At 40.6% G+C, this 27,270-nt stretch overlaps 1 protein-coding gene across 2 annotated transcripts in view; it reads right to left on the bottom strand.

Annotated features, from left to right (window-relative positions):
• gcn1 (GCN1 activator of EIF2AK4) overlaps window positions 1-26,561 on the bottom strand; it is a 127,134-nt gene extending 100,573 nt beyond the window's left edge. Inside the window, exons 1-10 of one of the 2 annotated variants that reach the window (XM_072587104.1) lie at window positions 26,502-26,561; window positions 15,770-15,872; window positions 14,320-14,383; window positions 10,686-10,817; window positions 8,817-8,925; window positions 6,131-6,229; window positions 5,114-5,248; window positions 3,946-4,014; window positions 2,497-2,605; window positions 82-156 (exon numbers count right to left, since the gene is read on the bottom strand). In XM_072587104.1, coding sequence (XP_072443205.1) covers window positions 82-156; window positions 2,497-2,605; window positions 3,946-4,014; window positions 5,114-5,248; window positions 6,131-6,229; window positions 8,817-8,925; window positions 10,686-10,817; window positions 14,320-14,383; window positions 15,770-15,872; window positions 26,502-26,519 — 913 coding nt within the window. In that variant the 5' untranslated portion in view covers window positions 26,520-26,561. Of the gene's footprint in view, window positions 1-81; window positions 157-2,496; window positions 2,606-3,945; window positions 4,015-5,113; window positions 5,249-6,130; window positions 6,230-8,816; window positions 8,926-10,685; window positions 10,818-14,319; window positions 14,384-15,769; window positions 15,873-26,501 lie in introns of those variants that run through there. The other variant, XM_072587105.1, reaches the window with a different exon arrangement.
• Between the last annotated feature and the right edge of the window lie 709 nt (window positions 26,562-27,270).

Raw genomic sequence — 27,270 nt, 5'->3', positions numbered from 1 at the left:
TTGAAAATCTATGCAATTTTTTCATTTATTATTATAAGAAGAGAGGACAACTCATTACATAGCTCTCTATTTCACACTTACTTGCAAGGCCTTTGGCAATGTCCATTGCATACTGGCTAAGGTCAAGGGTTACTGAAGATAATAGGTAGGAGATCGCTGTGAAAAAAAAAGTCAATCAGTAATTGCCAAACAAAGAAAAATTCAATCCATCACTTCCCTCAGCAGTAGTTTCAGCAACAGTGTAGAAGTGAAAGAAAGACTTGCATTTATATACCACCTTTCATAACTGCAGGATGTCCCAAAGTGTTTCACACTTAAAGTACACCACATTGTGATTATGTATGAAAGACAACAGCAATTTACGCACAGCAAGCTCCTGGTAAACAAATTGCGACCACAAACAGATACTCTGTTTTTGTTGATTAAGTGATATCTGAAGGATACATATGAGCCAAGACATCAGGGAACACACCCTGATTAACCTTTAGTAAATAATACCTTGGGGTTTTGTGCATCATCATAAGGGAGCATCATAGCATTAACATTTCTGAAATAAGGAATATCCGACAACACAACATCCCCTTGGTACTACGTTGGAAGATCAACCTAGAGTTTAGGTTCACAATCTTCTGACCACTGGGGAGTGTGCAATTAACACAGCCATGATTGTTACATTATAAGGGTTACTTAAAACATCATGACACTGCATCACTTCAAACAACATGTGAAATTTTAACTCCTGGTCTATGCCAAGTTAGCTATCTTCCATGGATGTAATGGCATATTTTGATACGGGCCGCAGCCAATTATTCAACTCAAATCCTAATGCATACTGAATATGCCTTAAATTTAAATTTTCGATCCCCAATTTTTGCCCCCCCCACATTGCTGCACAACTTCTTACAAGAATGGGATCAGATGCCAGAACCATGGAGACTGGAGCTGTTTGCCCAAAACTATTATGGTGCTTCCACAAATTTACTTAGTGCTTTTTCTAGCAGGTCCAAAGCCTACTCAGGGATGCAGCTTGAAGTAACTCAGCAGTCGAGTCAAAGCCTCAGGCATCACAGCCAATGAAGCAATGTTGACCACTACCACCACTCACAGAACTTCCAGGCAATAATCCTAGACCTCTTAAACCCACTTCCAAAAATTAATGGTTTTCCTTCCATAGAACAATATTGACTCTTCCAAATCTCACAATGATTCTCTAAATACAGTAAAGTCCTCATTTGCATGTATGCGCTTCATGAATTTGCTTATTCATGTAATACTTACTGTACACCACTTTTGCCAAGTGAGAATCTAATCTTTCCTCTTTTAAACTTTGGATAGGTAAAGAAATTCATGAAGTAGAAGTGTGCACAATCACAGAGGATGGTGTTTGCTGTTTGTGAAAACCATTCATTGCGGCATTTGCCAGAAATGCATGCCGTGCATACAGCAGGACTTTAATGCATTCTGCTATAACCCCCTTAAAATGGATTCCAGCAATTTATCATGACTGATGTTAGGCTAACATAGCCTAGCTTTCTGCCTCTCTCTCTTTCCTTAAATAATGGTGTTGTGTTCACAACTTCTCGATTTGTTGAAACAATTGTAAAATCGAAGGAATTCTGAAAGAGTATAACCAATGTCAATACAATGTCTGTAGGCATTTCTTTTGAGATCCTTCAGTGCAGGCCATTCAAATCTTGGGAACTCGTCAGCTTTAGGTCTTAATACTTCCCACCTCCTTATTCCTGGTGCTGGCAATTATTTTAAATTCCACCCACTCTTTCAGCATTTGATTTTCTAATGTTTTTTAGGAAATTTCCTCAGTGAAGACAGACACAGATTACCTGTTCAAAGCCTCCGTGATTTCCTGGTTTTTGCAATATCAGTTGCCTGGACTTGCTCGCTACAGGATCAATACTAGTTTTAATTACTCTTTCTCCATTTAATTGTTGAAACAGATTAGCAGCTCGCTTTCTCTCATATTCTACTTCCACTTTGTAGTGTGTGACCGCTGCATGGAATCTTTCAGACAGTGGTATCTTGATGTGTCCGTTTTCAGCCTTTTAGGTGGTAACGGTTATAGATTTAGAGGCATGCTATTGATGATTTGCTGCAGTGCATGTTGTAGATGGTTCACACCATACACTGGCGCCAGAGACTGTGAATGTTGAAGTTGGTGGGTTGGGTGCCAGCCAAGTATATATTTTTTCTTGAATGGTGTCAAAATTCTTAGATGCAGTTGGAACTCCAGTGATTCAGGCAAATGGTGATCATTTCTGACTTGTGCTTTGTAGACACGGCCAGAGTTTAGCAAGTCAGATGAATTACACTCAGAATTTCCAGCTTGCAACCTGGTCTTGTAGCCAGTATTTGCATGGCTGGTCTAGTAAAGTTTCTGAGATACCAGAGGACTGATTATACTCAATAACTATAGCTAGAGAAGAGAAAGATTGGAAGCATAAAATATCAACAATGCAGGTCAACTTGCACCTCACTTACTTTCAATTACATTCTCTGGGCTACGCAGGATAGATTTATGCATAGTAGGGAGCAGAGAGCTCTTGAACTCTTCATGGGACACATGGCGAAGCAGTGGTTCACAGCGTTCCTGTGAAAGCAAAACAGGAAAGCACCTCCAGCATTCATTATTTGAGCATTAAATGAGACAAAATGTATATTTCTTTCATTATGTTATGTGGCCACATTTTAACTAGCACCACATTGAATTCCTTGGAATTAATCCTATTCCCAAACTGACTCAGTGAATCTTTCTAATAAGTAGAAAGATTCTACTTTTGTTACGTGACCAGAGCAGCAGTTTCAACCAACGTATCTACAGAGACCCTAAATGGACAACTGAACGGCAGAGAATGGTGTTATGACTCATTGAGATAGTGCTCTGGAAGTTGAATCCGGGCATTCCTGGAGTCGTCACAAAAGTAAAAAATGTTATAAAATATCTAAAGATCCCCTATTTACCTGACTTTCAGACCCAGACCGATACAAAGTGAAGTAAACAAGGATTACTATTTAATGAAAGTAATTAGCTGGGGTAAACAGCTATAAGCTGGACGGCACAGCGGCTAGCACTGCTGCCTCACAGCACCAGGAACCTAGCTATGGTTGCAGCCTTGGGCAACTGTGTGTGGAGTTTGTACATTCTCCCAGTGCCTGCATGGGTTTCCTCTGGGTGTTCCAGTTTCCTCCCACAATCCAAAGATTTGCAGGTTAGGTAAATTGGCCAAGCTGAATTGCCCACAGTGTTCAGGGATGTGCAGGTTAGGTGCATTTGTCAGGGCTAAAACATAGGGTAGGGGAATGGGTCTGAGTGGGTTACTGTGTGGAGGGTCAATCTGGACTTGTTGGGCCGAAGGGACTGTTTCCACACTGTACGCATTCTACGCACTAGAAGCTGTTAGCATTTAACACTAGCAATTAAAACTCCACCTTACACACACAGGCAAAAACACAGGAAAAATTGATTATTGGTCAGAGGAGATAAACTGGAAAGACAGTTCAATAGTCTTTCTTCCCATGTTCTGATGTTGAAATGACACTTATGATTCTTCTGCTGGATAACATGTTGTTTCAATAGTCCTTCTGTGGATGCTTTCACTTATTGGTAAGAGACAAAAGGTGACCAGTCCACATCTAAAATGTCTCTGACTTATCAGTCAAAAGTCACAACTTAAAACAACTGTTGCAGGAAAAATAACCAGTTTTCTTTGGGTTTACAGTAAGTTTTGTCTGCAGAGAACAGAGAGGCCACTCCTGAGTGGGTGAAGAACTGAACACTTTACTTTCTCTGTAACTTGGTCCCAGTTCCAAACTGCTCGTTGCTAAGAACCAGTCCACAGTTTTTCTTTTAAAACAAGGACTATAGAAACCATGTGCTCATTTTATTTAAATTCTTGTAAACTTTCTAAATGACTTTAAATTGCTGCTCACCAGAAGATATTTTGGAGGTTTGGTCTTGCTCATCAGCACCGTCTTCATGTAGAGATCTAACATCTGATTCTGTAAAACAGTTAAGAGGAGAAGCGGTCAGCCTTTGTCCAGGAAAATCGAATAATGCATCGATCATTTGGAAATTATCTCAATGTAGACAAGATGAACCTGTGGCACCAGTATAATGGCATCCCTTCAAGTTCAAAATGCCTTGGGACACACCAGTTGCATCACGCTGTGCTAGATGACATACCTACCTTGAAGGCAACAACGTACAGGCAATTTCCTTAAGTGCACCGGCCAAATTTTTGACAGGCCACACATACTTGGACGTAAGAGGGCCATTTGAATGCAATCTGTGATGTGATTTTCAGGATGCAGTGTAGCTTAGGGAAAACTACAGCTCAGATGTACCAGAATGATGCTGCAGCTGAATGGATATTTAAGGATGGCCAGGTGCAACCACTCGCTTGCACTCCCTTGAACACAGAATATTAAGAGATGATCTAATTGAGGTATTTACAATAAATGTTTTTTTAAATTGGCATGGTGGATTGAGAGAAAGCATTTCCTCTGGAGCATGGTGCATTAACTTAAAGGTTCAAGCTTGTTCATTCAGAAATAATGTCATGAAGCACTCCTTCAGACAAAGCAAGTGGACGTCTAAAACTCTTTCCTCTCCAAATCTATTTGAGTGCTAAAGGAAAACTAAAGTGAAATTGATTAAAAGTTAAAAAAAATTAAGCTAATGGAATTAAGGGATAAGTCAATTGAGAATTAACTGATTATCAACTGAAGAATCAGAGCTCTACAGTTCCTATAAAGCTCTCAATCATTAAAATCTCTTCAAATCCATTTAAGTTCCTAAAATCAAAGCAAAATACTGCAGATACTGGAAATCCTAAACAAAAAGTTCAGGTAACCTGCAGCAGCTGAGGAAAAGAGTTAGTGTTTTCTGTCAAATATAACTTCTTCACACATGTTTTTAACACTTTCTGCTTGTATTCCTGTCGAGACCTCTCTGCCCGCATTGGTTCAGCAGGATTAAGTCATTATTAATAAGGGGTAAGCTATGATTAAAATGGTTCCATAATGCAGAACCATTTTATCCAAAACATTACAGTGCAAAGTTCTCTAAAAATCTGGAAAGCAAAGATAGGTTAAATACCTTATGCTTGTTGATGGTGGCGATATCTTTCTGGTCTGTACAGTACTGCACTAAAACTCCTAGCATTGCTAAATGGAGTGGGTTTGGTTCCAGACTCACTGTTGTTGCCAAATACTGCTGTGCAAGATCTGGGTTCTGTGAAGAGAAGTAGAAGATAAAGGTAAAATGGATCAGGCACCAGATTGACAAGCCGCACAACGGATCTGTAGTGCTCAAGAATGCTCTCCCTTGTACAGATATTTGAGACTGGGACTAAGTGAACCAGTGCATTGCACATCCATTAGCAAGGTCAGATTTTGTTGGACTCATTTTAGAATTGAATCTCATACAGGGTGACTGGTTCCAGGCACTAGATGATGCAGCTGGATTATAAATGGGAGATAGTTTTCCTCATATGGCTGCCATCTTTCGAAAGAATCCCAAAAACATTATTTAATCATTTTCCTAACCTACTTTGCTATCTTCAACAACTTGTGCACATATACCTGCAGGTCTTGTTTTTCTGTGCTGCCTGAAGAACTGTATATGTTATTTATTATTATCATTGACAGTGAACTGCTTTGAAAAATCCTGAGCTTGTGAAGGATGCTATCTAATTGCAAGTCAGTGTTCTTTTCCACAATTCGAGAAAATTATCTCAGTGAAAACTGAACTCCAAATGTAACTATCAAATCAAAACATTCATTCCCCAACTTTTGCCACACTTTGACCAATAGAAGATTCAAAATGTAGAAACTCATTTAGTGGCAGTATTTCATCATGTTATGTCTATCACAATAACGATGAAAAATATAAAAGCCAAAAACCATATCTGTCCACAGAAATTTCACTTCTTTCATCATTTCAGCTCTATCCAGCTTTTCTCAAAGATAATCTTGTGTACAATACAGTCACAAGTTGTTGCTCACTGAATTCTCATGACTCTGCTTCACACTTTTTCTCAGTTCATTCTGCAGTTATTAACCTGCCCCTTGATCCAGGCATCATTCCATACCACTGACTCCATCTTTTCCTTACCTCTTTCCATAGATGTTTGAGTTTCTTCAGGACCCCATTCACTGTATGCTTGTTACCACCACCCATAACCTCCATTAAGAGCAGGCACTGTACATCTACCTGTTAGGAAACACAAGATGATGCAGTTTGATCACTGTCAGTTGAATTTTCACTGTCCACACCAGATGTATTCAACTGTGCATCTGAAAGTCCACCTAGGAGACTGAATTTATCCTTGCAACTTTCTAATTTGATTCTGGCTTGAGCTCCTCCAGCTTCTTGTCAATTAGAGACTGAACAGGGGAACCATACAGAGAGAGATGGCATGGGTGAGGTACTATGAGAGCAAAAAAAGTCAAAATGGAAGAACTGGCTGTTGAGACAGAGGATGGAACAACAATGACAAAATGATAAAAGGGTGATTACACTTAAATGATGTTAAGTCACCAGGACCAGATGGGATGCATGTGATGGCATAATCATCCAATCCACTTTTAGTGGTGGTAGAGGGTTGTAGGATTGAAAATTTTACATCTCTGCTCATATAAATACTATAGCAATAAACTAAAGAGATCTTTGTTCAAGAACAATAATCTGAATAAAACTAATAAAACGGTCACTTGGACAAGGATGAATTAATTACAGAAAGCCAACATTGATCTGTTAATTCTGAAAGGTTGCAAGAACACAGAACAGGGGCTAAGTATTAAAAAAAAGTGAAGTCAGCAGGAAGATTGAAATGTGGTTAAAATATATATAGGATCCTTGGATTTATAAACTGATGCATTACATCAACAAAGAATTTATGAAAAACCTCTATCAACTACTGATTTTGCTTTAACTGAAGTATTATGTCCAAGATTAGGCACTGCATTTTAAGGCATTTTAAGGTGGTCAGAAAAAAAAAGGTTCCAGATTGGCGAAAGTGGGACTGTACTCTTGAAAATAAGGTCTGGGGAGATTTTGTAGCATTGTTAAAAATCATGAAGGGTCTGAGCAGTTTAAAGGAGGAGAAAATGCTTCTAATATCTAGAATTTAAGAACACAGATTTGACATGATTGTCAAAGGAACTAATGGTGACGAGGAAAAACTCTTTCATGCAGAGAATGGTTAAGATCTGGACTACATTGCCCAAGATTGTGGTGGGAGCAAATTCAATCATGGCTTTCAAAAAGAACTGGTTAAGCTGGGTGGCACAGTGGTTAGCACTGCTGCCTCAATTCCCGCCTCAGTCAACTATGTGTGTGGAGTTTGCACATTCTCCCAGTGTCTGCGTGGGTTTTCTCTGGTTGCTCCGGTTTTCTTCCACGGTCCAAAGATGTGCAGGTTAGGTGAATTGGCCATGCTAAATTGCCTGTAGTGTTAGGTGAAGGAGTAAATGTAGGGGGGTGGGTCGCTCTTCGGAGGGTCGGTGTGGACTTGTTGGGCCGAAGGCCTGTTTCCACACTAGGTAATCTAATCTAAGCTCCTGTAGAGAGAAAATTTGCTCTGGGGAAATTGCAAGGAAATGGAACTGGCCTTGCAGAGAGTTAATATAAACATCACGGGTCAAGTGGTCCCTACTTATTCTATAATCGTTTTGTTATTCACTACTCTCAGGTTTCTGCAGTTTGTCTAATCACTCTACCACCTGATACCCTTGAACCACGCAGTTTTTAACATTCATTTATGAGATGTGTGTGTGTGTCGCTGGCTGACCAGCATTTATTGCCCATCCTTATAGTTACCCTTGAGAAGGTTATGGTGAGCTGTCTTCCTGAACCAGTGCAGTCCATCTACTATGGGTTGACCCACAATGCCATTAGGGAAAGAAGTCCAAGATTTTGATCCAGTGACAGTGAAGGAACAGCAATATATTTCTAAGTCAGGATGATGAGTGGCTTAAAGGGGAACTTAAAGGTGGTGGTGTTCCCACATATCTGCTGCCTTTATCCTTCGAGGTGGAAGAGGTCATGGGTTTGGAAGGTATTGTCTGCGGATCTTTGGTGAATTTCTGAAGTGCATCTTGTAGATATTAGGCAACATTCTTGCCTGTGATTCAGAAGATTCAGTTCAGATCCTATGCCATAGGCATATTCTGATCAAGCACTCTGCTTGAGTACAGGAAATGCTGCATTGTCATAAGTGCCATCATTTGGATGTGATGTGAAAGCAAGGTCCTTTCTGCTCTCATCTGGACTACTAAGAGAGTAGGTGAGCTCTGACTATTAGCCATCATTGTACCTTAATAAGGATTTGCCCCATTTTTATAGATGGAAGCTATTCTAATGGATGGATCAAATGAGAAATGATAAAACAAATAGGAAGGCTGACGTTTCAGTCAGGAAGCAAAGCAATCCTTTTCAAACTTTGCAAGAAACCAGCAGCTTTAGGAACTCGAAATGTAATATGGAAAACTCTCTGTGCCCATTTCCTGTGCAATCTGTGTACTTCCCACTCTACCATAAGGTCCATCTCACCTTAACTCCCTCTGATGTCATACAACAAGCTTTTACTTTGCTCCCTTCCAAAATGAAATATGTGCAAAAATGCTGATCATTTACACATTTTATTTAATTCATCCAGCCCAAGCTGCCTTCCTTACAGACGAAGATTCAACAAGCTGCAGTATCATTTTTTGTATATTTTCTCAATGTTGCACTAACCCCAATCTTTGCTTCAATAGCCATAAGCAAAAATCAGCCACTTCTATACCCTGATACTCACCAACTTTATCCAAATCTCGGTTGCTTGTTTTTCAGGGGTTGCGAATGCTGTCTTGACCAGCAGTAATGTCCAGTTGAGAGCAAGGGATGCTGCTGAGGCACTGCTTTTACTGTTGAGAGAGAAAGGGTAGGAGCGCATACTTAGATGTTAACGACTTTAGATTACTACAATCTCATAATTGAAAAGGAATTCTCAAAAATAACCCGAACAGAAATTGATACATCCAAAGCCCCCTTCTCTCAGCATATCATTGGGTATGGCGGATGCTGGTTGTTATCACACGCTCCCTGGTCTGGTCCCTCTGCAATTCCTATCCATGACAGACTTATTGATCTTTTTGCCTCCACTCAGAGCTGTGGGGTTATAATGGAGCTGGGAATCTCTTTTCTCTACCCCAAAGGAAAGTAACAAAATAACTTCTTTTGCAAATTTCCCCTGCCAAACAAGAATTATCTACTTCAGGCTTCAAAATATTCAATGGCATCACTAGAATTGGAAGTCTCTGCCTCAGGAGCAAAGTCATGCAACCCTCACTCAAGACAGAGGTAAGAGTGAAAAATCATTTCATTGAAGATCCTGAATGATCTTGACAAGGTGAGCATGGAAAGCATTTTTACTCTTGCAGCTGAATCCAGAAGATAGGTGACACTCTTAAAATTAGGGTTGACTTTTAGGACAACAATGAGAACACTTTTATTTTCTCTCTCAGAAGCTTGTGCAGCTTGGAATTCTGAATCTCAGAGGGCAGTGAAGGCAGGGTCATTGAATACTTTTCAGTCAGAGATAGTCAGACACTTGATATGTGACAGAATTAAATGCTATTCATTGTAAATATGGAATTTGGAACAGAAGCCATTATTGATAGTGGAGCTAACTTGAAGTAGAGAATGACTTCCTACTGATCCCAATTCACAAACAGGATTATACTATTTCCACATTGTAAATCAAGGGATCCAATTAACTTTTAAATGGAATCCCAGAACCTCCTGACCCAGAATGGGTTCTTTCAGACATCACATTAGTGTCTGCTGATTGAAAGGGCTGATTATTTCCAATAATCATCTTGCAATCCAATGTATATACACACATGTCCAGAGCTCTCTGTACCACCAAATGGACAGCAGGTCCTTAAGACAGTACCATTTGGAATTGTGGCCCTCTGGAATGATCTGATCTAGAGACACCATTATCTGTCAGAGATTGCACCTCAGACAAAAAAAAACACAAATGTCTTTTACGCAGCCAGCATCTCTATAGAAGTGGGGATTTTCTGGACAACTACAACCAACAAATCTCAATTAGAGACAGAGAGTTTCAATGTCTAGCTCAGACCCATTGAAGTGATTACTGCAGTAATCAATTATGATTTGATTCACCAATAAGGCCAAACATTCCTCAAATAAATGACACTTGCTGAATTTTGCTACTGTTCAATGTAAATTAATATTTAGTATAAATATATCCAGTTATAATAAGTTAAAACTAACACAATTCAGTTTGATCAATCAGTTCTGAAGCTATGTAACTGATTCACAACCTATAACCCTCTGATAGACACATATCCAGCATCAAGCCTGGCTCAATGTGTTCAGTTTTAGTAGCGGTTTCCACATCAATTGGTTATGTGTAGTATATGACAGAGGTTAGAGATCTACAATTTGCAGTGCGAAGTGCAACATGTCCTAAGGCCACATGATGCTCCATTTCTGCTTTGTCTCAATTCTATTTTGATCAATTAACCATAAAGACTATGGAACCTCCAATTCAGAACATGATCTATCCACAACTATCATTAAACCTACTCTGGTAAACGGAGGAAAGCAGTTGTAAAACTCTACGCAAGTCTGTGGCATTCGCCTTTCATTATACCTTGGATTGCTATTCTTACAAGTGATCCCTGTCGACTGCAGGCATTGCACCAGGTGTTTTGTTGTTGCCTCAGCATGACTTTCAACCAGTTGCTGAATTACTGTCTGAAGGGCTCTTTGTGATGTTGCATCCCTGTCAAATGATAGCAAAACAAATAGTTAATTCCAATACTTTTCATAAGCCTTATTATTCAGCAACCTAACTGCAAGGCAAAGACTGATATGGTTAAAAGGATTATATTTATCTGCATCTTGGGAGTTACTGATCCATATCACTTCAAATGTTCAGAGGGACCATTAAAGAGCAAGGTTAGAATATGAACAAAGAACGCTTTGCAGAACCAAGCCTTAGATATATTATTGAATAGTATATGTGAAATCTGCAGCTAATCTCCTTCTACCTCACTTTTGAATCCTTAATGTTGCAATTCATAGCAAGAATTTGGCAGCACCAATATTCATCACCTTAAGCTTGGTTTAAAAGAAAACTGTCTTTTGGAGTAAGGAGAATTGAGAAAAGTAGTTTGCTTGCATTGATAGTCAGAGAACCAAGATATGGCTGGGTTTTCCACGCAAAGATACTGGACCATAATCTGCCAAGATACGGACGTCTGTTTAAAATTGTTGGTCTGACAAGTTCCTGAAAATGTAAGCTGCTAATGTCGCAGTAAGGAAAAACAAAAATCAGGAACCAGAGTGAAGTGGGGAAGCAACTCATTAAATCGCTTTAAACAACCAGATTGAAAGATTGTGAAATGATCAAGGATTGAGAAGGAAGTATAGAATAGATGGGATGAATTAAAGGTACAATTTGATAAACAAAAAGAAATAAAGAGATGGGAGGAAAGATTAGATTGATAGAGAGAAAGACATAGATAGAAAGGTAAAATCAAGTTTACAGATCTCCAGCAATTAAGACTTGAAGAAGTGAGATTCCTGTATTGCAACAGCTCAATTTCAGGGCTAGAAAGATTGATTGGCAATAATTTAAAAATATATTATGCTGTTTAAAAGGGTCATCAGATGGAAATGAACAAACCTAACTTTCAGTGGCAAGTTTCATTCAGTGAAGCAAAGACACCTCTGGATATCTGAATTTAACTATGCAATGCCATTTGCAAACAAGTAACAATGAGAACCATTAGCCTCACTACTGATTTGATACTATATTCTACCCAGAACAACCCTCCCTTACTGACCCCCAATCAAGCTTGGTGAGAATAAGAATAATGCAGGCAGTACTGCTTGCTGGGCAGAATCAACATGGGGAGCAGAGAGATGAAGATCAGCAGATCCCCTTCGGGCGATCCATGCTTCCAAAGATCTGAGACAGGCTCCCAGAAATTAAGATGACATTTGATACAAGCAATAAAACGGATGTTGGTTTATTGCACCAGTTTGATGAGTCACTGGACATGTGCATTGCTTTTAAGAAGGGAGTTCAGGATTTTGACCCAAGTGAAAGAATGGCAGTAGCATTCCAAATAAGGGTGGTGTGTGAATTAGAGGGGAACTTGTAAATGACATCATTCTTATGCACATTTCCATATTATTCCCATGCATTTTTAATCCTCTGGGTGGCAGAAATCAGAGGTTTGAAAGGAATTGCTATAAAAAAAGCCTCAACAAGCTGCTGCAGTGCCTCTTGCAAATGGTACAAACTGTAGTCACAATACGTTAGTGAAAGGAGTAAGATGGTGGTGGATGTCAATCAAGCTGCTGCTTTGTGCTGGGCAATTTCAAACATCTTAAGTGTTGTTGGAGCTACACCCATCCAGCTAAGTGCACAGTATTCAAACACATTCCTGACTTCTGTCTTGTAAATGTTGGGCCAGCTTAGGTGAGTCAGTCACCGACTTAATTAACACAGAATTCCTAACCTCTGATCTGTTCTTGTTATCATATTATTTATTTCACTGGTTCAGTTAAATTTCGGATCAAAGGTGAACACCACGGTGTTGGTGATGGGGAATTCAACAATAGTAATGCTGCTGAATTTTAAAAGAAAGTGGTTAGCTTATCTCTTATTGCAGACTGTCACTGTCTGGCATTTATGTGGTACAAATGTTAGTTGCCACTTAACTACGCAAGCATGAATGTTACAGAGGAACCTTGATTATCTGAATATCAATTATCCGATGATGATTTCAAGATCCTACATCAAAGAGGTAAGTGTATTTGATTTACCTACACTGAAGAACATGTGAAAACACTGGCAAAAACAAAGAAACATAAGCATCTCAAGAATCAGTGACTGGACAGTTTTTTTAGGTAAGGGTTGTTACACAGCCCTTTGCAAAAATAAGTGTTTTAGAATATTGTATTCCCCTCACTTTACCAAACCGTCCATGAAAAAAATGGCAGAGAACGTTAACACATGCGCAAGGTGATGTTTCTATCTTTTTGTCGTGAGACTGAGTTCCTGGAAATTGATAAATGCTCTTGCAATCATAGCAGCTGTTTGGGACCTTGTTTAATACGGTCTCCACCACTTCTTGCCAAATGCTAACTACTGTTGCATTTTTAAAAAGTTTTCTCGCATTATCATTGCTTTATTTTATTCATCATGTGAAATCGGTGTCCTCTTGTGCTCAATACATTAAAATTATATTTAACAAATTCTCTGGTTGAGCACACTATTAGATCAGCATGGCTTCCCTCCTTTCAGGTAAAATCGATTATCTGAATAATCAATTATCCAAGTGAAACAGTGCCTGCCCACCTCAATTGGAATATCAAAGCTCCTCTGTATTGAAGTCTTAAAGCACGGACTACTTCAATATCTGAAGAGTTGTGAATAGTACTGAATATTGTGTCATCAGTGGACATCCATTCTTCTGATCATATAACAGAGGGAAGATCATCTTCTAGAATTCATCTTTTTTTGTTGAGATTTAGACTCAAAATGTAAATAAATCCCAGAACAGCAATGCTGACAGCTAGACATTGCAGGAAACCTGATTTTAAATTCTAGTGTTGTAGTTTCAGACTTTGAAATCACTTTGTAAACACTCTTTGCAATTAAATCAGGTCTCAGTAAAACTGAATGAAACTGACGCCTTACGACACAAACCCAAATGCTTCACTATCATCATTTAGGGAAAAACAGCCTGCCATCCTCCCATGGTATAGCCTATAAGGTACTGCAGATCCACACCAAAATGTTTTACTCTTATATCAAAGTAAAAACAAAAAACTGCAGATGCTGGAGATCCGAAATAAAAACATTGGACTGAAAACTAACTAATCCTGCCAAACCTGCTGAGTTGTTCCAGCACTTTTTGTTTTATTCTTAACATCTATCTAAAGTGGCAAGGCAAACTACTCAGACTTAATCACTACCCTCTCAAAGACAATTAGGAACAATAATTTCCATCATGCACATATCATTTTTAACGAAGTTTGAATAGGACAGCAGAGGTGGACTAAGGATGAGTAAAAATGGCAATGGTGAGCTGATGATGGTGAGACAGAGTAACAACACATATCTTTGCAAAATTATAGAACAAGGAATGCACTCAAATTGCAAACACATTAGGAATAAAACAGTGAACCTACAGTTACATTAGCTCCAGTTGTTGGTGCAGTAACTCCAGAAGGAAATATATTATTTGAACCAAAATTCTGGTACTAACCTGTAGCGATGTAGAGTCAAGCAGAAAAGTTTGCACAAACCTTTCACAGCAGCATCAGGTAGATCTGAATGGACAGATAAGCAGCTGTTACACAGCAATAAACATAGGGATAGTTGCTAAAGAATAAAGTTCCCCATCCCTTCATCTATGTTAACATACTTTCAAAAAAATCTTTCAAGGCCAGAATTCAATGCCCATCCCTAATTGCCCCAGAATTGCATATCTTACTGATAAATTTCATAGAGTCACATAGATAAGGACAGCAGAATTTCTTGCCTACAAAACAAAACCAGATGGGTTCTTAAGACAAATCAAAGATAGTTCTGTGATCACTATTTTATAGAATTTAAATTCTCCCAATTGCTGGGGTGGGATTGGATACTGTATTCTTAGAACATTAAGCTAAGCCTCTAGATAACTAGCCTAATAACATTATCATAGTATCACTGTCACTCTCCACTCCCTGCAAACTAAATGTCCTGTCGATGGTATGAAATACTCTCAAGCATGAGACAGAATTGACATATCATGCATCAGAATTGAAAAAACCTTCAGCTAAGCCTCAATCTTTCGCACATGCAGGCACAGTGGAAAAAATCCAAACCCACTGACTCTGTGGGTAGTATTCAGACTTCTGAATTACAGGTTCATAGATTTTCACTTCACTGGAGCCTTCAGTGCTTGGTTATTTAGGTCAACAGCATTATTCAAAGAGCAGGTGATTTCTCCAAGGACCCTAACTAGTAACAGTCTTCACCCAACAGTGACAAAGCAGGTTATTTGGCCACTTATCTGATTGCTCTGCACAAGGCAATCATTATGTCTCTTTATTTTATACTGGTGAAACACTTCACTGGTCAGTTTGGGATGTGCTGACTGATGAAAGACATTATTTAAATATGTTATTTTTGCAAACACAGAAGATTGAAGACTAAATGTAGAATGGATCAACAGAGAGCAGAAATTGCATTTATAGAATGCTTTCAGCCATAGACTGGAGAGAAAAAAAAACAAGACAAGAAACCCAGCAACAGAGTTCCCTCATCTGCTGTCCATAGACTCCCTGATCGTTTGACCGCCTGTTATCCACTAGTCTGGCTTTCTGCCCAAATTTTTCCTGCAGGCAGACGTCTGGCCACCACTCAAATCAGCATATTGCTGACCTGCACTTTATCACATCATAGCAGAGTTCAATGCAGCATTAACAAGCAGCTCTCAACTGAGACACTACAGCAGGCTTCAATAAAGACTAGAACAGAGCTCACTTCAAAACTCAATATGATGCCACAAAGCTCTGGGAGACAGTAAGATACTTTCAAGCAGGGTGCACCAGATTTTCACCAAAGAACGTAGAACAGCTAGACATTCAAAATGACAATTTCATTTTGTCCCAATGTAAAATGCTAGGATGCTTGGGCACCATAGGGATGAATCAATTCAGCAGGCATACCTTTTCCGATAACACAGTTCCCCAGTTCCGAAAGTATCTGTTGCCTCTCCTTCACACTGGCTGTAGTGACTTTCGCAGCAAACCTCCTAAGGGTGTCTGAAACCTGTAAGTCAATCACACGGTTCTCACTCTTCATGCTACTAATTAAATTATTCAACTTACCCCACAGTATTCTGTTACGTTTACGTTTCACAGGGGTAGCATGCTGGAAATCCACTACTCCTGGAGCCATTGCAAAAGATGAAGATTTTAACAAGAACATAGAATTTCCCCAATTTACCAGTCTTTTAGGCTCAACTTGACAAAAGGACATAGACCAGGTTTCTGTATTTAACAAGAATTCACACAATTAACTGATTACATTCACAGGGCGTAGAATATAGGAGCAGGGAAGTCTTGTTGTAACATTGGAGAGCGTAGAAAACTCTTAACCCACTTATAAAACAGAAAGCTGCTTCTTTACCTTCCATCTCCTGGTACTTTCAGTTTTTGCAGAAGGCACAGGGTGACTGGTTCACATTTATAAAGATCTCTGCCTTATTAAAAGTAACAGCTTACAGTTGGAAAAGGGAAATAAATGGTCACCTTCAGGCTCAAATGCTTTTTACTGCAGAGAGAAACGGAACCTTCTTTTCCAGAGGTCTGATAATTTCTACCTAAACCTTCAGATCCAAGCTGATCAGCTACCTATGTGTCAACTGCAGCTGTTAGTTGGCAGGAAGCCTTTGTCATCAATAATTGATCACTAACCGACACATTCCCTTGTCTCCAGCTTGTCTGTAACAAGGCTTTCCTCATTGAAATAAGAGCGGTGTAAGTAGCACTTACGATCCGTCAGGTAACTTGCTTTTAAAAAGCGCAACCACCTTTCAACAATCCTTGGCTTTAAGACCAGTTCTTTCTCATTTCAGTCCACAACCAAAACAACAGACAAAATACAGATACAGTCTTTACAATTCCAAATGTTTTACACTTACTTCCAAAGAGACTATTGGTTCTATTACTATCTCTAGCTTACCATTAATAGATCTAACACAGGAGTGAAGAGGAACAGCTCTGTCAACATTAACAAAGGGCATCAAGATGCACTGGTACTGAACCCCACATTCCAGAAATGTCTGATCCCTTACGCATACTGAATTAGCTCATATAAATAGTGAAAAAAGGACAAAATTGATCTTAAACCACAGCCTGGCAAGGTGAAAATTTGGGAAGTGCATTTTATCTCAGCTCTGAGTTTGAACTTGTCTGGACTCAGATGCAAGTACACTCACGTGAGAAAGGTACCTGAATAAAGCTTAGTTGCATTGCCCTACATAGGTGCCTATTTTCAGAGACTGCTGAAAGGGCAAAATTAAGAAATCAAACAGGACCTCTGAAATGGCTGAATTGTTAAGATTTAGACAAAACGATTTTTGAAAATGCAGTTCCAATAAAAATTAATAGCGGAAAGAGATAATTTAGCCATTTAAATAGATGCCAGGCTGTAATTGGAGCTACCTACAAACGTCTTCGAAGTCCTCCAACAGCACCATGCTTTCTTCAGTAATCGAATTTTCTGCTACATGATGCGACCAGCTCAGAAACAATCTACTCCATATTGTGACAAATCTTTGATGCAAACTTGACCTGTACTTAAGAAGCTTACATCTTTCCCCAAACCGCTTATAAATATTTGGTTGAACTTAAAAGAAAGTAGTTACTAAAGTTCTGCATTACAAAGGTTAGGGTTTTGCATCGTGCCTGTATTTGCTTTTCCACAGCATCTAATTCGTTTCCTCAACATTTTTTTCTACAGATTTGCAATTTCCTTCTGAATTTTTCCAATGATATTTGGAAAGCCATTCGGTATTCTGCTCTCACCACCCTTTCAAGCAGTGTATAAAGCAAATTGTCATCTCCTATTCAGTCCTTTTACTAGTTGCTTTGAATCTATGACCTCTGTTAGCAAGTCTTCAGACAATGGAAACAATTTCTCTTTAGTTCTGAAAACTGTTCATGATTTTGAAGGATACTACTTAATCTATTTAAACTTTCTTGAACTGAGGAGCACAATTCCAGCTTCTCAGTAATCTCTCAATATAATGAATATCCTTCATCCCAGTATGATTCGAGTAAATCCCTTCCAAAGCCTTGACATCCTTTCTGAAATGTGACACTCAAAATCAGACACCATACTCCAATAGTCTAACCTTTGCTTTTAACCTCCATTTGGCTATTTACAAAGCCAAGAATCCCATGTATCCTATCACCTTGTCATATCAGCTTCCAAAGTGTACCCCAATTCCCATGGCTCCTGCAATGCTTTTTAAAATTGTATCATTATTTTACATCACACTTCCTTATTTTACCTTTCAAACTGTACCATTTCAAAACTGCATTAAATTTCTTTTGTCATGCATCTGTTAATCTCAGCAATCTGCACAACCTCCCTAAATCTGCTGCCATCCTGCCCATCGTTTGCTTCATTTCCCAAAATTGTGTCATCTTAAAACCCAGAAGTGATGGAGTATGTTCAAATCCAGGATATTTACAAAAATTAGAAAAGCAGCCATCCCAAGATAAGTGGATAAATTTTGTGTGATGAATAAATTTGATATACTGATCAAGGTCAAGTCTTGGGCCCAGTCATGAGAACTGTGTGGTGGTAGTGTCACGACCTTTGAATCAGATGATCCAGGTTCAAGTCCTACCCAGAGGTGTGTCACAACATGTCTGAACAGGTTGAGTAAAATAATCTCTCTAAATTTACAGCAATTCCAAATGTGGGAATGCTGGAATACCCTTCAGTAAGGCACATTTCCACACACATCCTCCCCCTTCAGGATTATGATGGTATAATATTAAAATACTCCATGCAAGAAGTAAGAATTAAATTTCCAAACCTATTTTAGCTCAAAATCTGAAGCACAGAAACAAGTCATTACATGGAGATGGCAGTTCAATATGATAGTAGTTAAAAACAAAGTGTTGCACAGAACTTCAATCTTAATTCAACACTCTCCTTCCACTGCCAGTGTAAAGAGGTTCTACTGTGCATCTGAGAGATACATTGCAGCAACTCACCAAGGTTTTGTCAACAAAAACTTTCCAGACGTACAATCCCTATGCCTAGAAGGACAAGAATAACAGAAGCACAACTGCCTCCAACTCACGCAACACAAGGATAGGTAAATAATTAATCTCTACACCACAGTCATTACATAAGGAGGTCACTTGGCCCATCATATCTACATCAGCTTTCTGAATCCAGAAAGTCCTAGCCCCCTCTATACCTGTCACTCTGTATTGATCCATTTCCATTTCTAGCACCCAGAGTTCCACATCATTAGCAGTCACTGCATAAATAGCATATACTGGAAATATATTGCCAACCCTTTATTGGTATAAATTCGACATTTTGGGACCTCTTTCTATCTTCACTATCTATTCCCCAACAGTTCAAGAACGAAACAAGAACAAAATGCTATGAATGTTGACAATGTAAAATTAAACTATAAAACACTGGAAATACTCAGCCTGACAGCGTTGGTGGAGAGAGGGTTCACACTTTAAAAAAAAATGTTTATTCACAGGATGAATACATCACTGGCTAGACCAGCATTTATTGCCCAGACAGTAGTTAAGAGTCAACCACATTGCAATAGGCCTGGAGTTACATGTGGTCCAGACCAGGTAAGGATGGCAATTTCCTTCCCTGAAGGACATTCGTGAACGAGATGGGTTTTTCCAACAACTGACAATAGTTACATGGTCATCATTATACTCTTAACCCCCAATTTGTATTGAAAACAAATTCCACCATTTCCTGTGGCAGGTCCTCAGAACACTACCTGGGTCTCTGGATTAACAATCCAGTGAGGTCATTACCTCCCCAATGTTTCAGCCTGAGACTTTTCTTTAGGATGCTCATTGCCACATTCCAAAAACCAAACAGAGATGGGTAATCTCTGGTCTTGCCAGTAAATCCCACATTCATGAATGAATGAAAGAGAATTTACGAAAACCAGCTGGTTAAAAGAATGGGAAGCATGCTGTTCATACCATTGAAGGTCACATAAAGGACTTGTTTTCTGCTGGGTGCCAAGTCAGATTAACTGTGTTCATTAAGACTTGGTGCTAAATCGGCAAGGTGCATGCATGGATCAGCCAATGGTAACAGATTGAAGCAAAACAAAAACAGCCAAGATTTGCATCCCTCATCACTATCCAGGGGCGCATGCTGAGGGTGTACATATGGATATCAGGTCAATGACCCATGATATAAACAGGCTCTGTCATCAACATATAATGGCTCATCCATTACAAAATAATCACTTGAGTGAGGCACCAATAGGAGATTAGTAGCTGTTAAATTGCACTCCAGCAAAAAAAGAGCATCAGACATGATAGAACTATTTTCAAAGGTAAACATTTGGTAATCTTCACTTTAGCCACGTTGTTACTCATCCACATTTGAGCCAAGTTGACCCTTCTGAATTCTGTGACTCAGCTTTACAGTAAATCCTATTTTAAACACAAACATCTCTAGGAACGCAATGCCTCAGTCTTATTAAGGCAAAGTTGTAAGCACACACAAAATGGTGCTGGAAGTTCAGAGGACGTACAGCACAATTTGGGGCAGTGCGGTAGCCCAGTGGTCAGCACTGCTGCTTCACAGCGCCAGGGACCCGGGTTCAACTCCAGTCTCGGGCAACTGTCTGTGTGGAATTTGCAAATTCTCCCTATGACTGCATGGGTATTCTCCAGGTGGTCTGATTTCATCCCACAGTCCAAATATGTGCAGGTTAGATGAATTGGCTATGCTAAATTGCCCATGGTGTTCAGGGATATGTGGCTAGGTGTGTAAGTTAGGGGAAATGTAGAGTAATAGGGTAGGGGAATGGCTCTGGGTGGGATACTCTTTGGAGGGTCGGTGTGGACTTGTTGGGCCATTTCCACACTTTTATAGAACCACAGAATCCCTACAAAGTTGATAAGCCAAGCAATCCTGATTGGACAGTATATCAGCAATTTAAAAGACATACAAGGGTATGGAAGGAGAAGCACAGGATTTGCCAACCTACATGTAACATGAGCTTACACTGAAGTCAAAGTTAACATATAAACAGAAATGATAGATGCATGCATAATCCCTGCACCAGAGTCATTACAGCACACAACGAGGCTATTTGGCTACTCCCATCCAATGCCAGCTCTTCTGAGTCCAATTCCCCTCTATGTCTAATGCCCTGCAAGTTTATTCCTTTCCACCGGGTCTAATTTCTTTCTGAAATTGATCCATTTCCAGTTCTAGCATCTCGAGTTCCAGAACATTAACATTCACTGCGTAAACAAGTTCTTCTCAACAGACCTCCCACATCTCTTCCTGAAACCTTAAACTGGTGTGTCCGAGCCATTATGCCAGAAGGTAATGGCAACAGCTTGTCTTTATCTACCTTTCCTAATTCTGTCAGAAATCTTTGTGCATGAACGCAGCACACACATTAGAACTTTGATTTTCAGTTCTCAAGAAGAGTCATATTCAACTCAAAGCATTCTCTCTTTTTCGCTGCACAGATGCTGCCAGAACAGCTGACTAATTCCAGCACATTGCTTTTATTCAACTTTTATATTGCTTTTATATTCAGTATTTCCAAAATGCCAAAATGCACTGCCTCACACTTCTCCGAATTAAATTCCAACTATCACTTGTTTGTCCATTCTGGTCTGTCAACTTACTGCTGCAGTCAATTAGTATCATCCTCACTTTGAACGTAGATCCAAGTTTGACATCATCAGTAAATTTTAAAGTTTGATTTTATATATTCATATTCAAGTCATTTATGAATGTCAGAAAAGTGATTCTACTACAAGCTCTTGGAGATAACTGCTGTCTATCATCACTTCGACTGAACTGCAAACATTTGACTCCCTGCTGTGTGTCCTGAAAGTCCATTTTTATCCAAGGCCGGCACTAACTCTCCCAACCAATGAGCTTTGGTTTTATTAATCAGCTCTTAACGTGGTGCTTTGTCAGAAGTTTTATAAAAGTCTGTATAGACAACAACCATCAAGAAATCCAATTTGTTAAATCAAACACTATCTGCCTTTTACACGTTCATGCTGGATCACTTCAAGAAACTCAAACACTTACAATTTATTTCCCTTATTGATCCTGAAACCGTACTCAGCACAGTGCTAAAGTGTCTAACCTGTGGCTATTAAGAAGTCCTTATATGCTTTCTGAATGAAGGCATTATATTATCCACTTCTCAGCTTTTGGCACCCCATCACCCATTGTTCCATTTCAGTTTTCCTCATCTGTCATTGGTTCCATTTTACCCTGACTACAGTCAATAGCACATACAGCACGGAAACAGATGCTTCGGTCTATGCTGACCAGCTGTCCTAAATTAATCTAGTCCCACCTGCCAGCATTTGACCCATATCCCTCTAAACCTTTCCTTTCATGTACCCATCCAGGTGCCTTTTCAATGTTGTAATTGAACCAGCTTCCACTACTTCCTTTGGTAGCTCTTTCCCCACACGCACCACCCTCAATATGAAAACGGTGCCTATTAGGTCCCTTTTAACTCTTTCCCCTTTCATCTTAAACCTATGCCCTCTGATTTTGGACTGTCTTATCCTGGGGAAAAAACCTTGACTATTCACCCAATCCATGCCCCTCATGATTTTATACAAGATCCCTACTCATTGAAGTTAGTCCTCTTCTAATGTAGAACTTGTGCTTTAGATTGCTCATTGCTGTTTTCCATTAATAAACCAAATCTCAAGATATGTCAACCTACCCCATTTTCATTCCTTCACTACCTTTTCTGAACACTGTGTCCTAGATTATTAAGTGCTCAGTCATCACCATTTTTCCATTATTTCCAGCCCATTACAGTCCAATAATGCTATTTCAGCTCGTGTCTCGCCAACCTCATTTTCTACACATCCATTCTAAAGCTGCCCTAATAGTCCCTGCAATCTTTCTTAGTCTGCTCCTAGCTAGTGTAGTTCTAATAGCACTCCATGGACACAATCTTTTTACACATTTAATTCCTCTTTCCTGCATCTGTATGTTGGTCTCCACCAATATGCTAATTTATTTCAAACTCTCCTAATCTCATGAATTTCCCATGTCAGCATTGGACAAATGTTCCTCCAAATAAATGCCTCTTGGTCTAGAACTGATCCCAATACCTCAAAAGTCTAAACCCTCTTATTCCAATTTGCATTACCACATGCACTGGAAGCAATCCAGGTCCTTTGATGTGACAGTGATACTCCTTTTTAACTTCCTCCCCAGCTCTTCAAAATCTGACCACAGGACCTCAATTCCTACCCTTTCTATCACATTTACACCCATGTATACCACATCTTTTGCTCACTCCCTTTCCACTGCACACTTTCCATGATGTTCTCTTGACTCAGCCTAATGTACAGTCTCAAAGCCCAGGGTCTCTCTTGTCACCTCTCTCACATAGAGAACTGTCTACTACAGCATATATTTGTCCTTTTCCCAACCAGTTTTCTGGCCCAGGTTTATCATTCCTACACTTCATCCCAGATTCGCTATGACACATTCACCCATCTCCAAGATGTATATCCTTGCTACTCTCCTCCCCAATTCCAACCCAGTGTATACCCTCATCCTTTCCTCTTCTGAGAGTGAGTATCTTTGGGCGGCACAATGGTTACCACTGCTGCCTCACAGCGCCAGGGACCCAGGTTCAATTCCCGCCTCGAGCAATTGTCCGTGTGGAGTTTGCACATCCTCCCTGTGTCTGCGTGGGTTTCCTCCCACAGTTCAAAGATGTGCAGGTTATATGAATTGGCCATGCCACATTGTCCACAGCGTGAGGTGAGAGGGTAAACGTAGGGGAATGGGTCTGGGTGGGTTGCTCTTTGGAGGGTCGGTGTGGACTTGTTTCCACACTGTACGTAATCTATTTTCTGACTGACTAGATAAGGAGTGGAGCTGGAAAAGCCACAGCAGGTCAAGCAGCGTTAGAGGAGGAGCGGGGTCGAAGTTTCGGATCGGAACCTTTCATCAGGACTGGGGGAGGGAAGGGGATCTATGAGGTAGATAGAGGGAGGGTGTGGGGCTAGGGGACGGATGGGTGGGATGGCGATACGGTAGGTCAGGGGGAGGAGGAGGAGGAGGAGGAGGAAATGTTACACCTGAAAATAGAACCCTACAGCTTTCAAATCATCCCAGGCCCAGCCCTCCGTCTCCATCCCACACACCTAACCTGACCTTACCTGTCCATCATCCTTCCCACCTATCCGCTCCCCATTCCCACTTACCTATCACAGCCACTATCCACCTATCACCATCCCATCCACCTTTCTCCCTCAGCCCCATCCCCTCTCTATTTATCTCACAGCCTCCTCCCTCTCTCCCAGGCTCTGACCTGAAATGTCAATTCTCCTCCTCCTTTGATGCTACTTGACCTATGCTCCACTCTGACCCACCTGCATCTGCAGTTCTCACTATCTCCATATCTATGATAGCATGATGAACATGCCATGTACATGAGTTAGACTATAGAAAGAAAGAATTACATATCCGGTTTAATCTTTTACCCTGACTTATTTGCTCTGGTGACAATTGTCTAGCTATCTGTAGATTCATTCGCAGTATATCAAGTATGTTCTGTATCTTGTCGAGCTCAACATATTTCACACCTTCAGGACTGTTGGACCTTAGAATGTTAAGCAGTGTTCAGAAGGAATAACATGACTCACAAGTTGGCTTGCTGCACAGTGTGTGTAATTCTGGTCTCCTTTCTATCAGAAGGATGTTGTGATATTTGAAAGGGCTCAGAAAAGATTTATAAGGATGTTGCCAGAGTTGGAGGATTTGAGCAATAGGGAGAGGTTGAACAGGCTGGGGCTGTTTTCCCTGGAGCATTGGAAGCTGAGGGGTGACCTTATAGAAGTTTAGGAAATCATGAGGGGCATGGATAGGATAAATAGACAGAGTGGGAGTGTTCAGAACTAGAGAGCAGAGGTTAGGGTGAGAGCAGGAAGATATAAAAGGGAAGTAAGGGGCAACTTTTTCACACAAAGGGTGGTGCATATATGGAATGAGCTGCCAGAGGATGTGAAGGAGATTGGGACAATTACAGCATTTAAAAGGCATCTGGATGGGTACATGAATAGGCAGGTTTTAGAAGGGTAATGGGCCAAATGCTGGCAAATGGAACTAGATTAAGTTAGGATATTTGGTTGACATGGACAAGTTGGACTGAAGGGTCTGTTTCGGTGCTGTACGTTTCTATGACTCTATGATCTGGTAATGGTCCTGCATTCAACTAGTTCTCACCTGGAGCTGTGGAAAGTTTTCAGCAAGCAACTACAGTAACACCTCAATAAACTGCTTCAATAGGCAGAATTAAACAGCTGAGGGTAGCCAATGGATCCCCAACCCATGGCAACTTAGAGATTTAGTTACTCCAATATGTGACAATGGATTACTGCAGACAAGGCAGATGAGCCCAATCAAAGGTCCAGTAGTTTTGAAGGTGGGTTGGCATTCTGTTGTGGAACATATAGCTCAACAAGATACAGAAAATGTCCTGATCAACCCACTGATTTTAGATTTATTTCTACAATTATAGATTTATGATGCCACTGTGAGGAGATAGGTCAAACGAGAGAATCAGGCTGAAAATGCCCACCTTTCCCTCAGTACAAACCAATATACACACACAAGTCATGTTCATCATGGGCAGCACGGTGGCTCAGTGGTTAGCACTGCTACCTCACAGCACCAGGGTCCCAGGTTCAATTCCAGCCTCGGGTGACTATCTGTATGGAGTTTGCACATTCTCCCCGTGTCTGCGTGGGTTTCCTCTGGGTGCTCGAGTTTCCTCCCAGAGTCCAAAGATGTGCAGGTCAGGTGAATTGGCCATGCTAAATTGTCCATACTGTTAGGTGTTCCAGTCAGAGGGAAATGGGTCTGAGTGGGTTACTTTTTGGAGGGTTGGTGTGGACTTGTTGGGCCGAAGGGCCTGTTTCCACACTGTAGGGAATCTAATCCAAACAAAACCTTCCGGTCAGCCTCACAACTGATTTCGGCTTAGCAAGTCCAACACTCACCTACCAAACCAAATTTTATGTGCACAGCTGGACTTTTTATAGCAAATTGACTAAATTGTGCAGGTGACAGGGTCTTGGCAAATGTCCAGACCAAACTGTTCTAAGGAAGCGCTGATGTAGACTTTGACTTCTAGAAAAATCTCAGCCAAGATCACTCCCCTAACGCTGCAAACTCAGCGTCGAAACGACACCAGAAACAGAAAGGACCCCAAGGAGTGAAAATGCCCAGCCAGCAACTCATCCAAAACAATCTGAAGTGCCTGGGTCTTCATGCTGCAGCACATTCTCAGAACTGATCAGCATCTCTAATCACCAACATGCCCCTGGAAACCGCACCAAATGCCCTCGATGATGTACATGGTCATCATCACCTCCAATGACCAACAGATGCCTCTAACCTCCCAGTGAGCGCGCTCCTAACCCTCAGGGTAACAGCTATCATTCTAATTCTTCTCTCCCCCAGAGTTCTGAGAGTGCCCACCCACTGCCTCCGCTATCTCTAACTCAGACCCCCACCCCCCTCTCCCAGATCAATGTCGCCCCACAACCCGAGGTGCCTGTTCGTCGATTCCCAGCGCGAACCCGGTTCCTGTCCACGCAGGCCCAACACAAGCCCAAGCTCCGCTCCGCCAGCACAGACCTGCGTGTCCGTCGCCATTTTCCACAACACGCCGGAAGAGGAAAAGGTACCGCTTCCGGGTTAGCTATCCAGCCTGTGGAAGGGGCGGGGCCGCAGCGGTTGCCTGGGAAGCCCGGTCACTAGGCAACGGCTCAGCTGCGCCCCAGCAGCATCAGGACCAGCATCTGGCTGTCACTCAGCCACCACTATCTCCACCCAATACCCCAATTCAGGATAAATATAAAATCCAGTACTCTGGAAGCCTCCAAATTGTTTTTCAAATGGCTTTATACCCTCAACTGTCCCTAAATCTGAAATCTTCTCTCCAGCCCCCCCGACCCTCAACCACAAAACTGAGTTCAACATCAACTGGGGGCAAAATCTGTGCAAAGGGCAAAGATGCTGCTGCCTTCTATTACTTTCCTTTCTGTTTATATTTTTTTGGGATGTGGGGGATCACTGACGAGGCTGGTATTTGTTGTCCATTCCTAAATGTGCTTGAACTGAGTGTGTTGCTGGGCCATTTCAGAGGGCAGTTAAGAGTCAACCGCATTACAATGGATCTGGAGTCACATATAGGCCAGATAAGGATACCAGATTATCCTCAGTACAGGTTAGTGAAACAGATTTATTTTATAACAATCAATTGTAGTACTCATGGCACCATTATTGAGACTCACTCCAGATTTATTAATTGACTTTAAATTCCATCAGCTGCCATGGTAGGAATTCAGTTTATGTCTGCAGAGCATCAGCCTGAGTATCTGGATTGCTAATCCAGTGACAATAT

Source organism: Chiloscyllium punctatum, chromosome 17, assembly GCF_047496795.1.
Source record: "Chiloscyllium punctatum isolate Juve2018m chromosome 17, sChiPun1.3, whole genome shotgun sequence".
NCBI lineage: Eukaryota > Metazoa > Chordata > Chondrichthyes > Orectolobiformes > Hemiscylliidae > Chiloscyllium > Chiloscyllium punctatum.
Note: the sequence above shows the minus strand (reverse complement) of the source record. Positions and strands in the feature narration are given on the sequence as shown.